This window comes from Notolepis coatsorum, assembly GCF_963971535.1.
Source record: "Notolepis coatsorum genome assembly, chromosome: 3".
In the NCBI taxonomy this organism is placed as follows: domain Eukaryota; kingdom Metazoa; phylum Chordata; class Actinopteri; order Aulopiformes; family Paralepididae; genus Notolepis; species Notolepis coatsorum.
In genome coordinates, this window is record NC_140167.1 from 160597964 (window position 1) to 160615352 (window position 17389).

Below are 17389 nucleotides of genomic sequence, written 5' to 3' on the forward strand. Positions count from 1 at the left end.
ACCAACAACTACCTTTGTTGGATCACACACCTCCGGCCTGCACCTCCACCTTGGACATCACAGGCCTGCACTATCCCGGGACCTCATGACATAACATCCCCCACCTACAACTGTGAGGAAAGTCTTCTATTACTACCAGCCACTGTGAGGAAAGTCCTCCATTACTACCAGCCACCGTGAGAAAGTCTCCATTACTACCAGCCACTGTTAGGAAAGTCCTCCATTATTACCAGCCACTGTGAGGAAAGACCTACAGCTGACACCTGGACACAGTACCTACAGCTGACACCTGTTCACAGTACTTACAGCTGACATGTGGACACAGTACCTACAGCTCCGGAAGAGCTAGCTGGTTCTGCTGACCCTGCTCAACGTGCGCTAAGCTAGTGGAGCTTGTTGTTTCATGGTTACAGCTACCAGTTGAAAAGGTCTGTTTTATCTAATCTGCTTTAAAAGCAGTGGACTAGTTATATTGTTTTGAGAACCTCTCTGAATGTATGCTCTGCTCTGTTAGCAGTAGCCTAGCCTAGCTGGCTCTGTTAGCAATTAGCCAGGAGCTCCGGAAGAGCTAGCTGGTTCTGCTGACCCTGCTCAACGTGAGCTAAGCTAGTGGAGCTTGTTGTTTCATAGCTACAACTAAACGCTACCGGCTGGTCTTTTAGACCATCGAGGAGCTTGTTGTTTCATAGCTACAGCTAGACGCTACCGGCTAGTCTTTTAGACCATCGATATCCTAGGAAATATACAGCAACCCATATGACAGCTATGTGTGAGTCATGCAACCTTACCATTTCAAAGCTGAAAGAGAACATCTCTCAGCTAAAATCTGAGCTTAGTGAGAAAAACAAGCTTGTCATGGAGTTCTCAACAGTCGCCTCAACACAGGCGAAAAAAATCGCTGTCCTGTCAACCAGCTCCATGGGTACTCTTCTTTTGGATAGCAATAGTCTCTCCAGTCCAGACGGAGCTCCGGAGGCTCCGGGGCAGTCAGAGGAACCCTGGTAACTCCAGGGAGCTAGGCCCAAGCTTCGTGCCACCTCCACTCCTCGGCGTAAGCATGTGGAGGGTTGGTCCAATGTTGTTGCTGGCAAGGGTAAAAATGCCGGTAGGTTACACATTCGAGAGCCCGAGAGGATCCAGCTTATGAACAGATACGACGTCCTGAATATGCAGGATCCCCCCCCCCCCCACACTGGCTTCTCGGTTTGTGGATCGCCGCTCTGGGACAGCGACGGGGTCCCCCCAATCTGTCCCCCCAATCTATCCACAGGCTGGTCAAACCAGTCTAAAGCCATCGCCTGCACAGGGAGCTAATAGGAAGCGTTCCTGTCCCTCGTCCCCGTTAACCCAATGTAAACGCCTCCGACGGAAAACCCCTCCGCCCCCTGTTGACCTACTGTCCGAGTGCGTCCCTTCAAATAGCCGGCTGCAGCTTTCGCCTGCACTGAACAACCGAGTATTAGATACAGCTAAGGCAAATGGTGACATCACCAAGGAAATCCCTGTTCCCGCTTCGAGCAACGTCAATGCAGCTCTCAGCGACAGAGCTGTTCCTGTTCCTACTTCTTCCCCTATTGTCTCGGACACTCTTATTATAGGTGACTCAATCGTCCGCTATGTCTCTGTGAAAGGTTGCGAGACAAGGTGCTACTCTGGTGCTAAAGTGGCAGACATTAACGCTATGATACCTAGTCTGTTGTCTGAGGTGTGTCAAAATTCCCTGGTGGTTCACATTGGAGCCAATGATATCAAAGCTGATGCATCAGAGCTGATAAAAGAGGAGTTCAATAGATTAATGGACACTCTCAGTCTATGGGAGACTGGTAAGACCATAGCCATCTCAGGGCCCCTACCCTGCCTATATCGTGGGGATATGAAATACAGTCGCCTTCATCAATTACATCTGTGGCTGAAGGAAAGCTGCTGGTTCTGGAACATTGCCTACATAGATAACTTCACTCTTTTTTATGACAGATATGACCTCTTCAATAGGGACGGAGTACATTTAAACAGGTCTGGAGCCAAGCTGCTCTCTATGAATATTTCTGATACATTGCAAGCCCTCTTTTCATTTCTCCAAAAGCCTGTAAATTGATGCTCTGTATGCCCAAGTTCTACAGTAACTCAATTAACTCACCGCCTTCAACTCTCTCCCCAGCCCAGGCTTGGGCAGCTTAGTAATCAGGAAAATAGTGCCCCGCTAATATCTTCTTCAATTTTATCATCAAAGTTACCTCTACCATTTCATCCCATTCCTACAATAATTAGCAATAGACATCAAAATAGAGCATCTGGTAAAGCAAATTTGACAGACCTCCGACCTTTAAAGTATTACAGTCCAGTAAAGTGCCATGGTCATGGGATAAAGATGGCCCTATTTAACATTAGGTCACTTCTCTACAAGTCCTCATCGGTTAGTGACATCATTTGCGATGAGAAATTAGATATTATCTTTCTAACGGAGACATGGCTTGGCTCTGATGGAGCGGTAACTTTGGCCGCTGCCTGCCCCGCGGGCTATAGTTTTGTGCACTCAATACGTGAGGGCAAGAAAGGAGGTGGACTGGCAAATATTTTCTCAGACACTTTAAAATGTAAACTTCTGATTCTTGGCAAATATTCATCATTTGAATACCAGGCCACCATACTTGAGAGTAAATCCCCTGTGCTAATAATTACCATTTATCGTCCTCCAAAGCTCAGTAAAACCTTATTTTTAACAGAAATAGCTGAACTTCTATCTATCTGTTCCACTAACTACGACAGAACCCTGATAACAGGCGACGGAAACCTTCATGTGGAGAATGTATCAGATACTGAAGCTGTGGGCTTCCTACAGTTGTTGTACTCTTTTGATTTTATTCAGCATGTTGTCGGCCCAACACATAAACACGGCCACACCCTGGACTTGGTGATCTCTAGAGGTATGAGAATCACTGTCGACAAAATTATTGAAAGGCCGGAGCTATCTGACCACCATCTGCTATGTTTTAGTATGACTGTCCCTGATCTTGAGAAAAACAGTACAGACTATACTATTAAAAAACGTTTCTTTAGCCCGTCAGCAGCCAGTGAGTTCCCTAGTCATCTGGTAGGTGCGCCCGCCCTACCTGAATCTTCCTCAGTAAATGATATGGTTCAACATTTTAGTCTTAAAGTAAGGTCAGCTCTTGACAAAGTGGCTCCCTTGAAAACCAAGAGGAGACATAAAGCCAGAATAACACCCTGGATCACCGAACATATGCGTTCACTTAAGAGGGAATGTCGTAGAGTGGAGCGAGTTTGGAGAAAAACCAAGCTCACTGTCCACCTACAGTCTTTAAAGCAATCTACAGTTGCCTACAACAAAGCCATGCGTCTGGCAAGACAGACGTATTTCTCAGGCATTATTAATGAGAATAAGACAAATGCCAGAGTTTTATTTTCCACCATTGAACGTCTTTTAAATCCCCCCCAGTCCTACAAGCAGTCGCTCGCTGCCACTAAAGATAAGTGTAATGAGTTTGCATCCTTTTTTGATAATAAAATTCTTAACATTCGTGCTAGTATTGTGAGTGATGCTCTTAGCACAAACTCTCAAACTACAAATGCCGCTAGTAGTGCTATATGCAACAGGATAAATCGCTCCAGGGGAAGTCTAGCATCGTTCTGTGAAATTGATGAAAAGGAACTCCGCAAAACCATATCGCAAATGTCATCATCCTCCTGTTCTTTGGATGCCATTCCCACCCCCTTCCTCAAAGAGGTTTTAGACCGTGTGGTTGGAGATATCCTTAAAATTGTAAACAGCTCTCTCAAATCAGGCATCTTTCCAGACTCACTAAAAATGGCTGTAGTTAGGCCCTTACTAAAGAAACACAACCTTGATCCCTCTGTGTTGAGTAACTATAGACCTATCTCTAATCTCCCTTTTTTGGGCAAGGTCTTAGAAAAGACAATTTTTTATCAACTGGATGCGTTTTTACAGAAAAATGGGGTCCATAACAAATTCCAATCTGGTTTCCGGAGGGGCCATAGCACTGAGACAGCACTTGTAAAGGTAATTAACGACCTTAGGGTGTCTGCGGACAATAAAGAGGTATCCGTTCTCCTACTCCTAGATTTAACGGCTGCGTTTGACACAATTGACCACACAATTCTAATGCACCGCCTCGAGTATTGGATAGGTCTGTCAGGCACGGCCTTGTCCTGGTTTCATTCCTACTTAACAGGTAGAAGCTACTCTGTCAATCTAGCGAATTATGATTCCGACAAACACACCATCTGTTCTGGTATCCCGCAGGGATCCATTCTTGGCCCTTTATTGTTCTCCCTGTATATACTGCCGCTGGGTGGACTTATTACCAATCATAGAGTTAACTTCCATTTATATGCTGATGATACCCAGCTTTACCTCTCCGTAGCTCCAGACAAGCCCTGTGCTCTAGACCCGTTGTTGACCTGTTTGTCCAGCTTAAAAGGCTGGATGAGTGAGAATTTTCTCAAGCTAAATGAGGATAAGACAGAAGTTCTCATAGTGGGGTCTAGTGAGCAGAGAGAACTGATAAAAAGTAGACTGGGTAACCTGAACGTAGAAAATAACACTGCAGTAAAGAACCTGGGGGTTATTATTGATTCTGAATTGAATTTTAATACACACATTAATCATGTCACGAAGATTGCCTTCTTTCATCTTAGAAATATTGCACGAATTAGAGCCTATGTGTCCCTGGATGATGCAAAAACGCTAATCCACGCTTTTGTTTTCTCTCGGCTTGATTATTGTAATGCACTTTATTCTGGCCTTCCAAAGAAAACAACTGACAGATTACAACTTGTCCAAAATTCGGCAGCCAGAATTTTAACTAGAACTAAGATGAGGGAACATATTACTCCAGTTTTAGCTTCACTGCATTGGCTCCCGGTTGTCTTTAGGATTGATTTTAAAATTCTCCTGCTTGTTTTTAAAGCTCTTAATGGTCTGGCACCATCTTATCTCTGCGACTGCTTACATAGATATGTTCCAAACCGCCCCCTCAGGTCCTCTAGTGCGGACCTGCTCGAAGTGCCTACAATGAAATATAAAAAATATGGCGAAGCAGCCTTTTGTTTCTATGGGCCGACGGCGTGGAATAATCTCCCACTACATATAAAACAGGCAGCCTCTGTGGATAGCTTTAAAGCACAGCTCAAGACATATTTTTATACTCTTGCTTTTAGCTGATTTTAAAATGCCTGTTGTCATTTATGCTTTTTAGCTATTTTCTTAATCATGTTTTGCTGGTCTTAAAATCCTGCTTTTCTTTTCCTTACTTTTTTTTTGTGCTTTATTGTAAAATGTTGTGTTTTTATTTCTTTGCTCTGTTAAGCACTTTGAGCTGCACTCCGTGTATGAAAGGTGCTATATAAATAAAGATTATTATTATTATTATTATGGCACTGTTAAAACATTGTTTTGGTCTGATGCGTTGGTTGGGAGTTTAGTAACTTATCATAGTGTGAGTTTCTCCTCTCTCGACAGAAACCCTTCCACCTACAGCCACTGACATCAAACCCACACTCTGACCAAAGCAAAAAATAATATAAACAAAGTGCAGTATTAAGTGCGAGGCTCTTTTACCTAGAGGTCATTAGGTACCATGGTAATTTTCATTTAATTTAACCATTTAAACTGTTCTTGTCTACTTTGTTTATTGCAAACAGCTGACCATTTTAAATGTTTGCCAAAAAGCCCATTATATAATGGGGGTTGAATAATTTCGATTGCAACTGTATGTGCTTGTGTGGACCTGCCTTTGTTATCAGCCGCGATGAATCCCAGGATGTTGTCGTGTCTCAACATGATGGTCTGGTAGATCTCAGCTTCACGGAACCACGAGCGCTCGTCTCTGGAGGAGAAGATCTTCACGGCCACGTCCTCTCCTCTCCACTTCCCTCGCCACACCTCCCCGAAGTGACCCTTCCCGATGCTCTCCTGCAGGACGATGGTCCGCGCAATGGTCCGCTGCACCAGCAGTGGTAGGCCTGCAACAATTAGATTACATTACATTACATTAGATTCAATTACATTCAATTACATTTGATTCGATTACATTTGATTAGATTAGATTACATTACATTAGATTAAATTACATTACATTAGATTACATTACATTAGATTAAATTACATTACATTTGATTAGATTAGATTACATTACATTAGATTCGATTAAACTAGATTAGACTAGATTAGATTACATTACCTTACATTACATTCAATTCGATTTGATTACATTAGATTAAATTACATTATTACATTAGATTATATTAGATTACATTATACTAGATTAGATTACATTAGACTAGATTAGATTACATTAGACTAGAATAGATTTGATTAGATTACATGACATGACATTAGACTAGATTAGATTAGATTATACTAGATTATATTACATTAGACTAGATTAGAATAGATTCGATTACATTAGACAAGATTATATCATATTATTATTTAGATTAGATTCAAATGTATTGTCATCATGCCGCACAAGTACAGTACAAGGAAAATAAGTTTGGCATCCAACCAGAGTGCAAATGTAACAGTAAAGTACAATAGTAATATACAATGTACAGGTGATTAAACTGGGTATAAAATATATAAATGAGTACTACTGATTAATAGTGCTAATCAGATGTAAGTACACTACAGAGTTGTAGTATTAATATGTACAGTGATACAGGTATAAAGACACTATGGTAGTAGTCATACTGGTAACTATAAGAGTAGGTAAGGGATATGTCTACATCTACAGATATGTAAAAAGGATTATATGCAGGTATGTACAGACAGATGTGGATATATATATATATATATATATATATATATATATATATATATATATATATATATATATATATATATATATATATATATATATGGTAATAAATATATATATATATACGGTATTGTACATGCTATCATATAGAGTTATATGGGTTATATGCATAAATCATAACACTAAGGATGCTGCTCATTCTAACTGCAGTTGTTTATGTAATACTGGCAGATTGACAATAACAATGATTGATGTGCATTGTCACTGTAAAGATAAACAAAGTTAAATAAAGTAATGAAAAGTAATGAAAATTAGCTGCAGATGTAGCTAATTTAATAAGTGAAGTGCCCAATTCTTAAAGGAACACACCAACATTATGGGAAATGTTCTTACCGTCTTCACCACAGTCCGACAAGAAGATATATATCAATTTCCTCTCTGTTCAGTAGAAAGCAATCTGGCTGCAAACTAGCTTAGCTTAAACACTTTTTAAGCTAGGCTAGTGGTCCGTATCTGCTTCCATTCATTTGTCATTCCGGATAGCTTTCTGCTGAACACACAGAGAGGAAACTGGTATCCATCTTCTTGTCTCTGGAGAAGACGGTAAGCACATTTCCCATAGCGTTGGCATGTTCCTTTAAGGGTGATCCAAAGGCTCTGCCGTAACAAAATAATCAGGTTTTGATATTAGAACAATGAGAACATATGAACAGCAGGTATACATTTCTCTGTATCTTTTTATTTTTTTTTATGCATCTGAGGCTCGTGACGCAGGTTGTTTTTTTGTTTGTTTATTTGGGTATCTAGCAATATTATTATTATTATTGTTACATTTATTATTACATTTCCCCTGTAGGCTACTGGCTTCCCTCCACTGGCTTCCTGTGCGTTTTAGGATTGATTTTAAGGTTGTACTGTTTGCTTTTAAATGTCTGAACAGCTTGGCACCGGGCTACCTCTCGGACCTGCTGGAACCTTATGTTCCTCCAAGGTCCCTCAGGTCCTCTGATCAGCTCCTCCTGGCTGTTCCCAAGTCCAGGCTGAAGCTTAGGGGGGACCGTGCTTTTGCTGTGGCAGCCCCCTCTGGAATGAGCTTCCACTGCATGTTAGGTAGGCCCCCACTCTGCAGGTGTTTAAATCACGCCTCAAAACTCATTTATTTGCTTTGGCTTTTGGTTTTTAAACAGTTTGAGAGACCTGCCTTTTTTATGTGACATATTGTATATGTTTTTATTGTGTGGTTTTATCTTTTTATCTTATGTTGTGGGACTTGTACAGCACTTTGGTCAACTTTGTTGTTTTTAAATGTGCTCTATAAATAAAGTGGATTGGATTGGACTGGATGTGTGATGGAGCGGCTCAGTCACGGACCGAGAGCAGCGCACGCACACACATACACACACCAAACATTTACCATTTCCTTCTGTTATTGTACTGAGAACGTCAACCCCCCCCCCCCCCCCCCCCTTTCCTTTACCGCCCGTAGCACAACCAGGGGTGCACACCTGGGAGTTCTACATTCATATTATCATACATACATTCATACATACATTTATATATTTATTATATTATCATGGTTGTGGTTTTTATTGGTGTTGCTATGTGCTGGGTAGGTTAATGAATTGATGTGTAGCACCTGTGTAGGTAGTTGTTAATTAATGATGTGTGGCACCTGTGTAGGAAGTTGTTAATTAATGATGTGTGGCACCTGTGTAGGAAGTTGTTAATTAATGATGTGTGGCACCTGTGTGAAGTCTGATGTGAGGCTACCAGGTACATGAGGGCCGTTTTGGCCGAGCGGAGGAGTCTTCACGTGCTCAGTTACGAAGTAGGTGAGATGGTGAAGCTCTGTAAGTGTTTTTGTTAGTTCTGTCTTCTGTGTATTATTGTGAGTCATTGTGGAACTCATTTTGTATTGTAAGTATAGAGTATTTTGTGTTGTTATTTAGCTTGTGTCACTGTTTTTAAATAATGTCACCTCTGCACTGTGGGAGGCCGGCGAATAAATAACACCAACGATACTTTTTCCGACTACGCCATTGTTTGTGGGAGTTTTTGAGGAGTTGAGAGAGAACACCCCCACACATGATATTATTACCTTGTTACCAAAGTACACCCTGCCATAAATAAGGGATAATGTATAGCTACGAGGTCATTGTCGCAAAATAATTGACCGACACAGAGTTTAAAATACAGAGGCGCCTTGCCGAGGTGTTTTAAACCTCAGTGAAGGTAAATTAATTTGGCGACAATGATCGAGTATAGCTATACATTATCCCGCTTATTACATGGCTAACTTACTAACAATATACCTCATTCATTTTACATCGACAAGACGAGATCAAATGCAGACGCAGTTCTGTTCTGTCGCTCCCGCTGTCATCGTCACACACACTCCGCTGTCAGTGCAGCCGGCAGGTGTGTCTGATTGGCTGCACTGATGCAGTGTGTCAGTGGGCTTGATTGCGAACAGCTGCGCACAGCGGTCATTATTGTTCGGCAGAGGTCCGTTATCGAGTAATAACGGACCTCTGACGAGCGCTATTGACCAATCACAAGCAAGCATTTCGGCAAATGTGAAAACGCCATGTAATAAGAGTTGATAATGAAATTGTTCATATCAAGCTCTGCCTCGAGGAACCATGTTATTTCTTCTGGACAGAGACATTGCTATTGAGTTTTTCAAATGGATTTTTGGAGCGTTGAGTGCTTTGACTTTCAGCTCCATTGTAGTGGAGTGACGGCTGACTCTGTACAGTTACTTCCAAAACACAAATCGCAGTGAAACTAGCCGTCTGAGTACGAGGGTAAAGAGGCTGAAGTGGCCTCTTGTGTGACTCTGGTAAATGGCTGCATTTATTTAACAGCTTTTATCCAAAGCGCAATTTTGTTCCTCACATTTTACCCATTCTCATGCCTTCTAGTACACTTGATTGTACTGTAGCACTATTTTACTCTGTCCATTCTATTGCATAATTTTACTATCTATTTATTCTATTCTACAATTTGATTGCACTGCACTATTGCACTATTTTATCTTACTCTTTTTATTATTGTCTATTTAAAACTGAATCAAACCATAAACTAGGTGCCCTGTTGGGATGTTAGATCCTAATGTGAAAACTGTGATTTTATGTCTGCACTTTATGTGCTCATTTTATGCCTGTCTTTTTTCTGTTGTGAAGCACTTTGAGCTGCAGTTTCTGTATGAAAGTTTATTATTATTATTATTCCCTCACACATTCACACACCGATGGCAGAGGCAACCATGCAAGATAAGATAAGATATTCCTTTATTGATCCCCTTGGGGAAATTCAGGCATCATAGCAGCATGGGGGAGGGGAGGTACAGGTAGTAACGTACAGGTGCCAACCTGCAATTAGGGGTTAAGTATCTTGCTCAAGGACACTTCGACATGCTGCCCGGGAGGAGCAGCAATCGAACCGGGAACCTCTGGATTACCAGACGACTGCTCTACCTCCTGAACCACTGTCGCCCCTTGTGTGACTCTTGTGTGCCAACTGACAAATACAGATTAGAAGGAATATGGGCCAAAGAAATGTATCTTCGTTACCTCGAAAAGCAACAAAACACAACATTAAAACAGTGGTTTAACACTTTGAGTGCCAACGACGAGATTTCTCGTTAGTTCATGCCAACCGTTCAGTGCCAACGATGAGAGATCTCGTTTTTTTTTTTATTATTAGCGATTCCCATTCATATTTCATCAATCTAGCCTCACGTTACCACTGGAACTCTCTCTGAGCGCCATTGGGAAAATACCGCCCCCTATCGTCTCTCTGGATGGTACTGCACCCCTTTGGATTGGATTGAATGAAACGCATGAAGAAAAAAAAAGTCCTGCTTCCACATTTTACTTCTCAGGCATGTAACTCGAGCCGATCGGATTCATTGTGGACCATCAGAACAGCGTGGAATTGGTGTTTCGACCACCCAGCGTTGGATCAATAAACCCGATCGATATTTGGAATGGCGATCAGGAATTGGAATAATCTTTTTGGAGAACATCTGATCTGAGGTAAGGAATCTATTTGACCAGTCTTGGGATAATCAGAGCTTTTTTCACCTATATATCAACGTGGGCCCTATGTGCGTGTGTGTGCTGATCAGGAAATGGATAATCGATTTTTCAGCCCGCTTCTATAGCGTGCATAAGTACACATATACTATCGATAATCTAGCGTTTATTTGAAAACGATTCAATAAATAGGCCAAAAAATGACAGTTTTTTGTGTATTCCAGTGTATTCCACTAAAGGGCAATTATCACAGAATCTTTATATTTTCCTGAAACTTTCAACAAAAGTTTTTCAAAATGGTATAAAACGGAAATGAACCGATTAAAAAAAACAATCCGTTTCAATGTTGACTGCAAACAAGTCATTGATAAGCGACGGCCATATTATACACATAATTTAAGATATAGTTTATGTGTTCGCAAATATGAGAGCTCTATCATTGAAGTGGGCGTTGGCACGCAACAGGGTTCTGGGGCACCGCATGGCTGGCATGGAAAGTGTTAAGGTAAAACATGTAGGATGGCAGGCTTTAGACCACATGCATTCACATTGTTTTTACCAGAGGGTGACTTCCACATCTTATCATGCCACAGTAGTGACTTTCACATCTTATCATGCCACAGTAGTGACTTTCACATCTTATCATGCCACAGTAGTGACTTTCACATCTTATCATTCTACAGTAGTATTTGCTTCTTAACACATTCAGTGCCGTTCACGGATAAACGCATTTCTGATGCCCAACGGTTGAGTGCCAATCACTGATTAACACGTTTCTGGATCGTTATTTCTTTTATTTGCTATTTCCATTGATAATTCATCGGGGCAGCCTGTGCAGACTGTCCTGAATGGGTCTGAGATAGCAAACGTCCAATACCGCCGCCTAGCGCCTTGCGGCCGCTATTGCACATCCTTGGCTTCTCTCTGGCTCAGCCTGTATGTTGATCTACAAGTCCGGTCCGGGTTTTCCTACTCGGGCAGTAGTAACGTTTATAACACATGGATTGGGGAGAATCAAGCACCATGGATTCATGTACTTTCGTGGATTATCTTGGCAACACGATCAAGATCAATACTTGGAATGGGGATCAGATAATTGGAATATTCTTTTTGCAGTACATCCTAGTCAAGGTAAGTGCTTGTTATCAATCTTGCGTTGATCCGACCATGCATTAATTGTGATCCGTGTGTGTCCTGTAACGTTACTCCACAACTAGGGGTGTAACAGTACACAAAAACCACGGTACGGTACATACCTCGGTTTTGAAGTCAAGGTTCGGTACGGGTTTTCGGTACAGTGGGGGAAGGTTTGGCTTTCCATGTTCCACTCAGGGGTGATGTAGTATCCCCCGGTGGGCGGTCGTTAGTGGTTAGCATACCGTTGTATTCGTTCGGTACACTACACAGCCGTTCGGTACGTTACACATTGAAACGGTTCGGTACGGTATGGATACGTGTACCTTTACACCCCTATCCACAACGTATGCCGTTGGTGACCGAAGCATAACCCCCCCCCCCACCCTTTCATGCATGCATGATGAAACATAATACCGATAATCTAGCGTTGATTTCAGATTGATTGTTGATCCAAGCGAGGATGTGAAATGCAATAAAACGCTGTTTAGCGTAAGGTTATGTATATAACCAAGTTCTATGAATTGTGGTGACGCGTGAATTCGTGCACGAGCACTGAATAAAAAATTCCACAATGTACCTTTACATCCCAACATTCATCTGGCCACACCCCTATCCGCTTACCTTCATAAGCAGGTGTGTGGTCACTTACTCGCCTCCTTCCCAAACTTTCACCACAAGGTGAGATCAAGGGCCGCAGTGGCGTCCTGACGCTGAGCGTCACCAGAATTCATAGAACTTGGTTATATACATAACCTTACGTTCTATTTCATTCTGGCTCCGCTCAGCGTCAGTCTGCACAAGAGGAGCTGAGCGGAAGCCAGAAGCTCGACAAATGTACCCCGCTGAGGACCCCCACAACCATCAGACCGGGGAGGACCGAGCCCCCCGACCCTCCCTAATGGAGGATACCCTCCCTATTGGAGGACGGGAGGGAGACGGATCCGACCGTGCGAAGAGGAACTGAAGTAAATCAACGCACAGGGTGAGCAGATCGTGGCTTGACCCCACGACTACGCACACGCACAACCCGCATGCCACCAGGGAACGAACGGAAGGAACAACCCTTGTTACTGCCCCCAAAATCACGGGGTCAAGAGCAAACTCAACCCCGTGGCAAGGCCGTAGCAGCAGAGCGCGAAGGAAGACCCAGACCCACTGAAGGGACTGGATCCCCTGGAAAAAGGGGGGCCCGGAGAAGTCAATGACGCATCAAGACCCCACCAGGCGGTCACTTAGTGACACCGCCCCCCACATCGCCAGCGTATTCGGACAGGGCCCCTCCAAGAGCGGGCCCTTTCCCCCCATTAGTACATCGCCTGGCACACTGACCCTGCAACACAGCCAGTCAGCATGGCCGTAAAGCTTTCAAAAAGTTAACCAACGGAAGCAGGCAGCGCACCGGGGAAACCAGGCAGCAGGCTGTAGACCCGAGCCTGGAGCACTGCGGACGAGACAGGCGCCAAAGGGGTCAACTGAAAACAGCCCCCCCGGCGGAAGGGGCGTATGCTGGCGTTGTTGCGCACCATGACAAAGCCTCCATCAAAAACCCCCACCCAGAGGGGTCGAGGCAGAGAAGGCTGACACGATTGGCAGACGTCATGAACGTGCAGGGGCACACTCAACCAGGTAACCCGGGAGTTGACTCTGCTCCAACACACCAGGGAATCAACCACCCTCTTGGTACCACATACGGTGGTTGTTCCTATAACCCCTCAAGAAAAAAGGGTTATCCCAGGCCTACGGTTTCAACGAAACATTACTTTGGACCGGGCCCGGCGGCTCGGGAAGCACACAGGGTTACCAGAGGAGGTCCAGAAGACCCCCCGAAAAAAGCACAAGTCCCTCAGGGTACCAGAACAGCAGATCCGCATCCCCGGCGGACAACGGGTTAACTGACCTGGACCAGCGCGACCAGAACCAGTCCCGTGCCCTAACCACGCCGACATGCCCACTCCAGGAGAGGGGGCAGGTATGCGTGTTGATCTAAAACATGAAAAGAGGGCGCCACCCAGACGGTCCTATTTATACCGCGCTCAGTGGCCCACCCCAAGGGCGTGAGACCCCTCTACCTATGTTCTGATCTATTCCGTTGACATCCCCCAGATATGTACGAGAATCCGTCGAGACCCAGTAACAGGCTCTCGGAAGAGGAAAAAAAATCCCCCATCCCAGTTACCCTATAAAAACGCTGTTTTAATAACAAGCAACCAAGGCGTACTAGCCTCCCGCATGATTCTTAACAGAAACACCCCGAGCCAGCACTATGTATGCGTCGGGACCCAAAACATATCAATGGACAGTCTAACCAGACCCCACATTGATCCTTCAAGGCACCTGGGAGAACGACAAGAAGGTTGTCGTGCTTCATATTCTCCACTCTTTATTAAAAAACAAAGAAACAGCGACTGACATGAATCCCACGTGACGCAGCCGAGGGTAAAATTTTTTACATCTTTACATCCCGCCACCCTCACCACAGAGAGACGGAACTCCTCAGAGAGACTTCCCACGTGAGTCGTAGATTGAAAAGTCACGGTAACATTGAGTCATGTGACCAACCGACTCAAGTTACCCGTATATCGAGCGTAGTAGAACAGTAAGTTCCTACGCTCTGCCCCGACAACTTGACAACAGACCCTACATACGGGTCTAAACTCACGGAAGCCGTCGTCCAATAGAACATGCCCAGTGACGTTTGCTATGACGGGGGGAAACCCAAGACTCAATCGCATGTGATAGGTGCGGAGTCTGGGAACCCCCCCCCCCCCGTGCCAAGCTGCCTAACAGCTTGACCCTGACCGAATGAAAAGAGAGTCCCAGAAACCCCCTGACCAATCAGAAGAGGGAAGGAGGGGTTTATCCGGTACCCCCTCGCAAGCCCAACCCTCGCATATGACAACAACAGCCATATGATACCTTCAGTAGCAATGCCAATGAATAGCGCAAGCTAATCCAATGCACGCTAGCCACAGACATATCTGTGAACAGGGTTTATAGCAAGGCCAAGTTGTGTGTGTGTGAACCCGACACCCGTATCTATGTTGTAAGACACAGACAAATCTGATAGAGAGAGAGAGCGGCTGAGCCGCGGTACGTTTTCATACGAGCATTACTGCAAACCAACACAATAGTGTTGCAGCTCAATATCACTGTTTAAGCAACAGAGCACACAACTAACCTCTACCTTTATGTGGAGATTCAGGTCGAGGCAGAAAAAAACCCTTTTTCAACCGAGTGTAGGCTGCAGGCCTTGCTTAAGCTCTAACATGAAAGTAACGTCTAGCCCTCCTATCAAACCCATACTAGCGAAAGATTCACACGTTGCATCCCCATCATATGTTTGGTGAATAAACACACAGTTTGTTAACAAAAAATACAGTCCCCCTTTAGGAGGGACTCTTTATTTTCCAACAAAAATCATAGAGGGGCCGGGAAGGGAACAGGGGGGGACCACAGAGGGAAAAAGTCAATGAAGTTAGCGACGCCTGCCACGAGCCGCTCGGGGCTTTCCACCCCGTGGAGCCCCGGAGGGACGGTAAACGATCGGCGGCTGGTCTCGACGATCCCTACCGTCACCTCCGGGCGTAGATGGGCCGGCTGCAGTGGCGGAGGCGCCCTCTCTCCTCCTGGCCTTCTTCGCCTCCAGCAGTGGCGGTGGTAGCAGCGGCGGCCACGGCGGAGGAACCTCGACGACACTGCGGCCGTCTGACTCCACCGGCAACATCAGGCGGGGGGAAATGAGGCTGGAGCACGGAGCGCTCCTCCTGCATCTCCCTGCAGGTTGAGGTCATCAGCTGCAGTGCCAACCCGAATAGTCCAGCCTCGGAGAGGGGTGCCCTTCAGAAGGGGAGTCCTCTTCTTCTCCGGCACACGCGCCTGCTCCAGCCAAAGGTGGCGCTGGATCAGAGTGGCCAGGGCGCGCACTTTCCCAGCGGCTATAGCCTGCGGCTGAATCAGATCAGATCCGACTGGGCGAGCTGACCATGCTGTAAATCAGTCAGCTCCGTGCCGCCCGTCAATATCCCGGACATGAATCTCGCCAGCTGCGCGATGTTAGAAGTGGCAGCTAGAGATTGTGTTCCGGTGATAAATGACTGGTCGCTCCAAAATGCCAACCGCCTCGCCGATTTCCCTTGGGGAACCGGCTTCCGTAACGGCTCCCACACCACCTCAGGACAAAGGAGCGCCGCCATCGGCCTATCAAGCCGTGGCACACCCTCCTTCATGCAGTCTACCAAACCCGCCACCCGCGTGACTTGCACGTAGGCGGGAGTAAGGCCCATGATGTGGGAGACCACCTGGCCCTGACGGACATAGGCCGCCATTGAGGGGAAAAATGGGTAGACAACGTCCACCCCTCTCACCGGGCGACGTTGCCATAGATGACCTATGAGATCGTCAGGGACAGGAACAGGCAGTGGCTGCGGCAGCGGCACGCCGTTTGCGACTGCCGCCATGAGCTCGGGGAACAAAGCACGCAGTTCCCCCTGCATACTTTCCTCCTCCGAGCCCGCGTCCCTCACATGCAGCAGACTACTGGTCAAGGAGCCACATTCTGATGTGGCTGATAGCAGGGCATTCCGCCGCCGAGTCGGAGGTTCTAACCCAACATCCGCGGACGAGGAACCCCAAGGAGACATCTCACCCCCCTCCAGTGTTACCTGGACGGGCGGGAGACATGTCTCCACCGGGCCTTCAAACAAGAACCTGTCCGCCTCTATCATGTAGTCCTCTGTTTCCATCGGCCATGTAGAGACAGACGCATCCTCATCCGGCTCCAGCAACTCACCAAAACTACCCATCGGACGCCTACCGGGTGTGGCTGCCGACCACGAGAGAGGCCTCAACCCCGCTCCAAGACGCACGACAGAGAACGATGGAGAACCGCTGGTGAAGAGTGGCGTTGCGAGCGTGACCCTCCGAAGTAGACATTATGACTTAGCTTTTTTCTTTCGAAATATATGAGAAGAAAAAAACAAGAAAAAATGTAAACACGTCTCAACTTTCTTCAGCTAACAACCTCGTCAAGTGTGGGATCTACCGAAGGCACTTCCTTGTGGTGAAAGTGAAGAAGGAGGCGAGTAGGTGACCACACACCTGCTTATGAAGGTAAGCGGATAGGGGTGTGGCCAGATGAATGTTGGGATGTAAAGGTACATTGTGGAATTTTTTATTCAGTGCTCGTGCACGAAGTGAAGTGCGTGCAGACTGACGCTGAGCGGAGCCAGAATGAAATAGAACAGCATTTCCTGGGATTACACAGAATTACTCTAAAACTATACTCATATTCACCACGGTATAAACGGGAATGTATTGATGAAAAAATTATCTGTTTTTTGCATCTTGACCGGAAGAAACTCAATGACAATCAACTATAGTATTAGATCCATAGCTATAATATTTAATATAGTTTTA

The 17389-nt window shown here is 45.2% G+C and overlaps 1 protein-coding gene across 1 annotated transcript in view; it reads right to left on the bottom strand.

Annotated features, from left to right (window-relative positions):
• acvr1c (activin A receptor type 1C) overlaps positions 1-17389 on the bottom strand; it is a gene marked incomplete at its 3' end in the record, with an annotated part of 294391 nt that overhangs the window by 46137 nt on the left and 230865 nt on the right. Inside the window, exon 4 of the mRNA XM_084310466.1 lies at positions 5773-6003. Within this exon, the coding sequence (XP_084166592.1) occupies positions 5773-6003 (231 nt within the window). The remainder of the gene's footprint in view (positions 1-5772; positions 6004-17389) is intronic.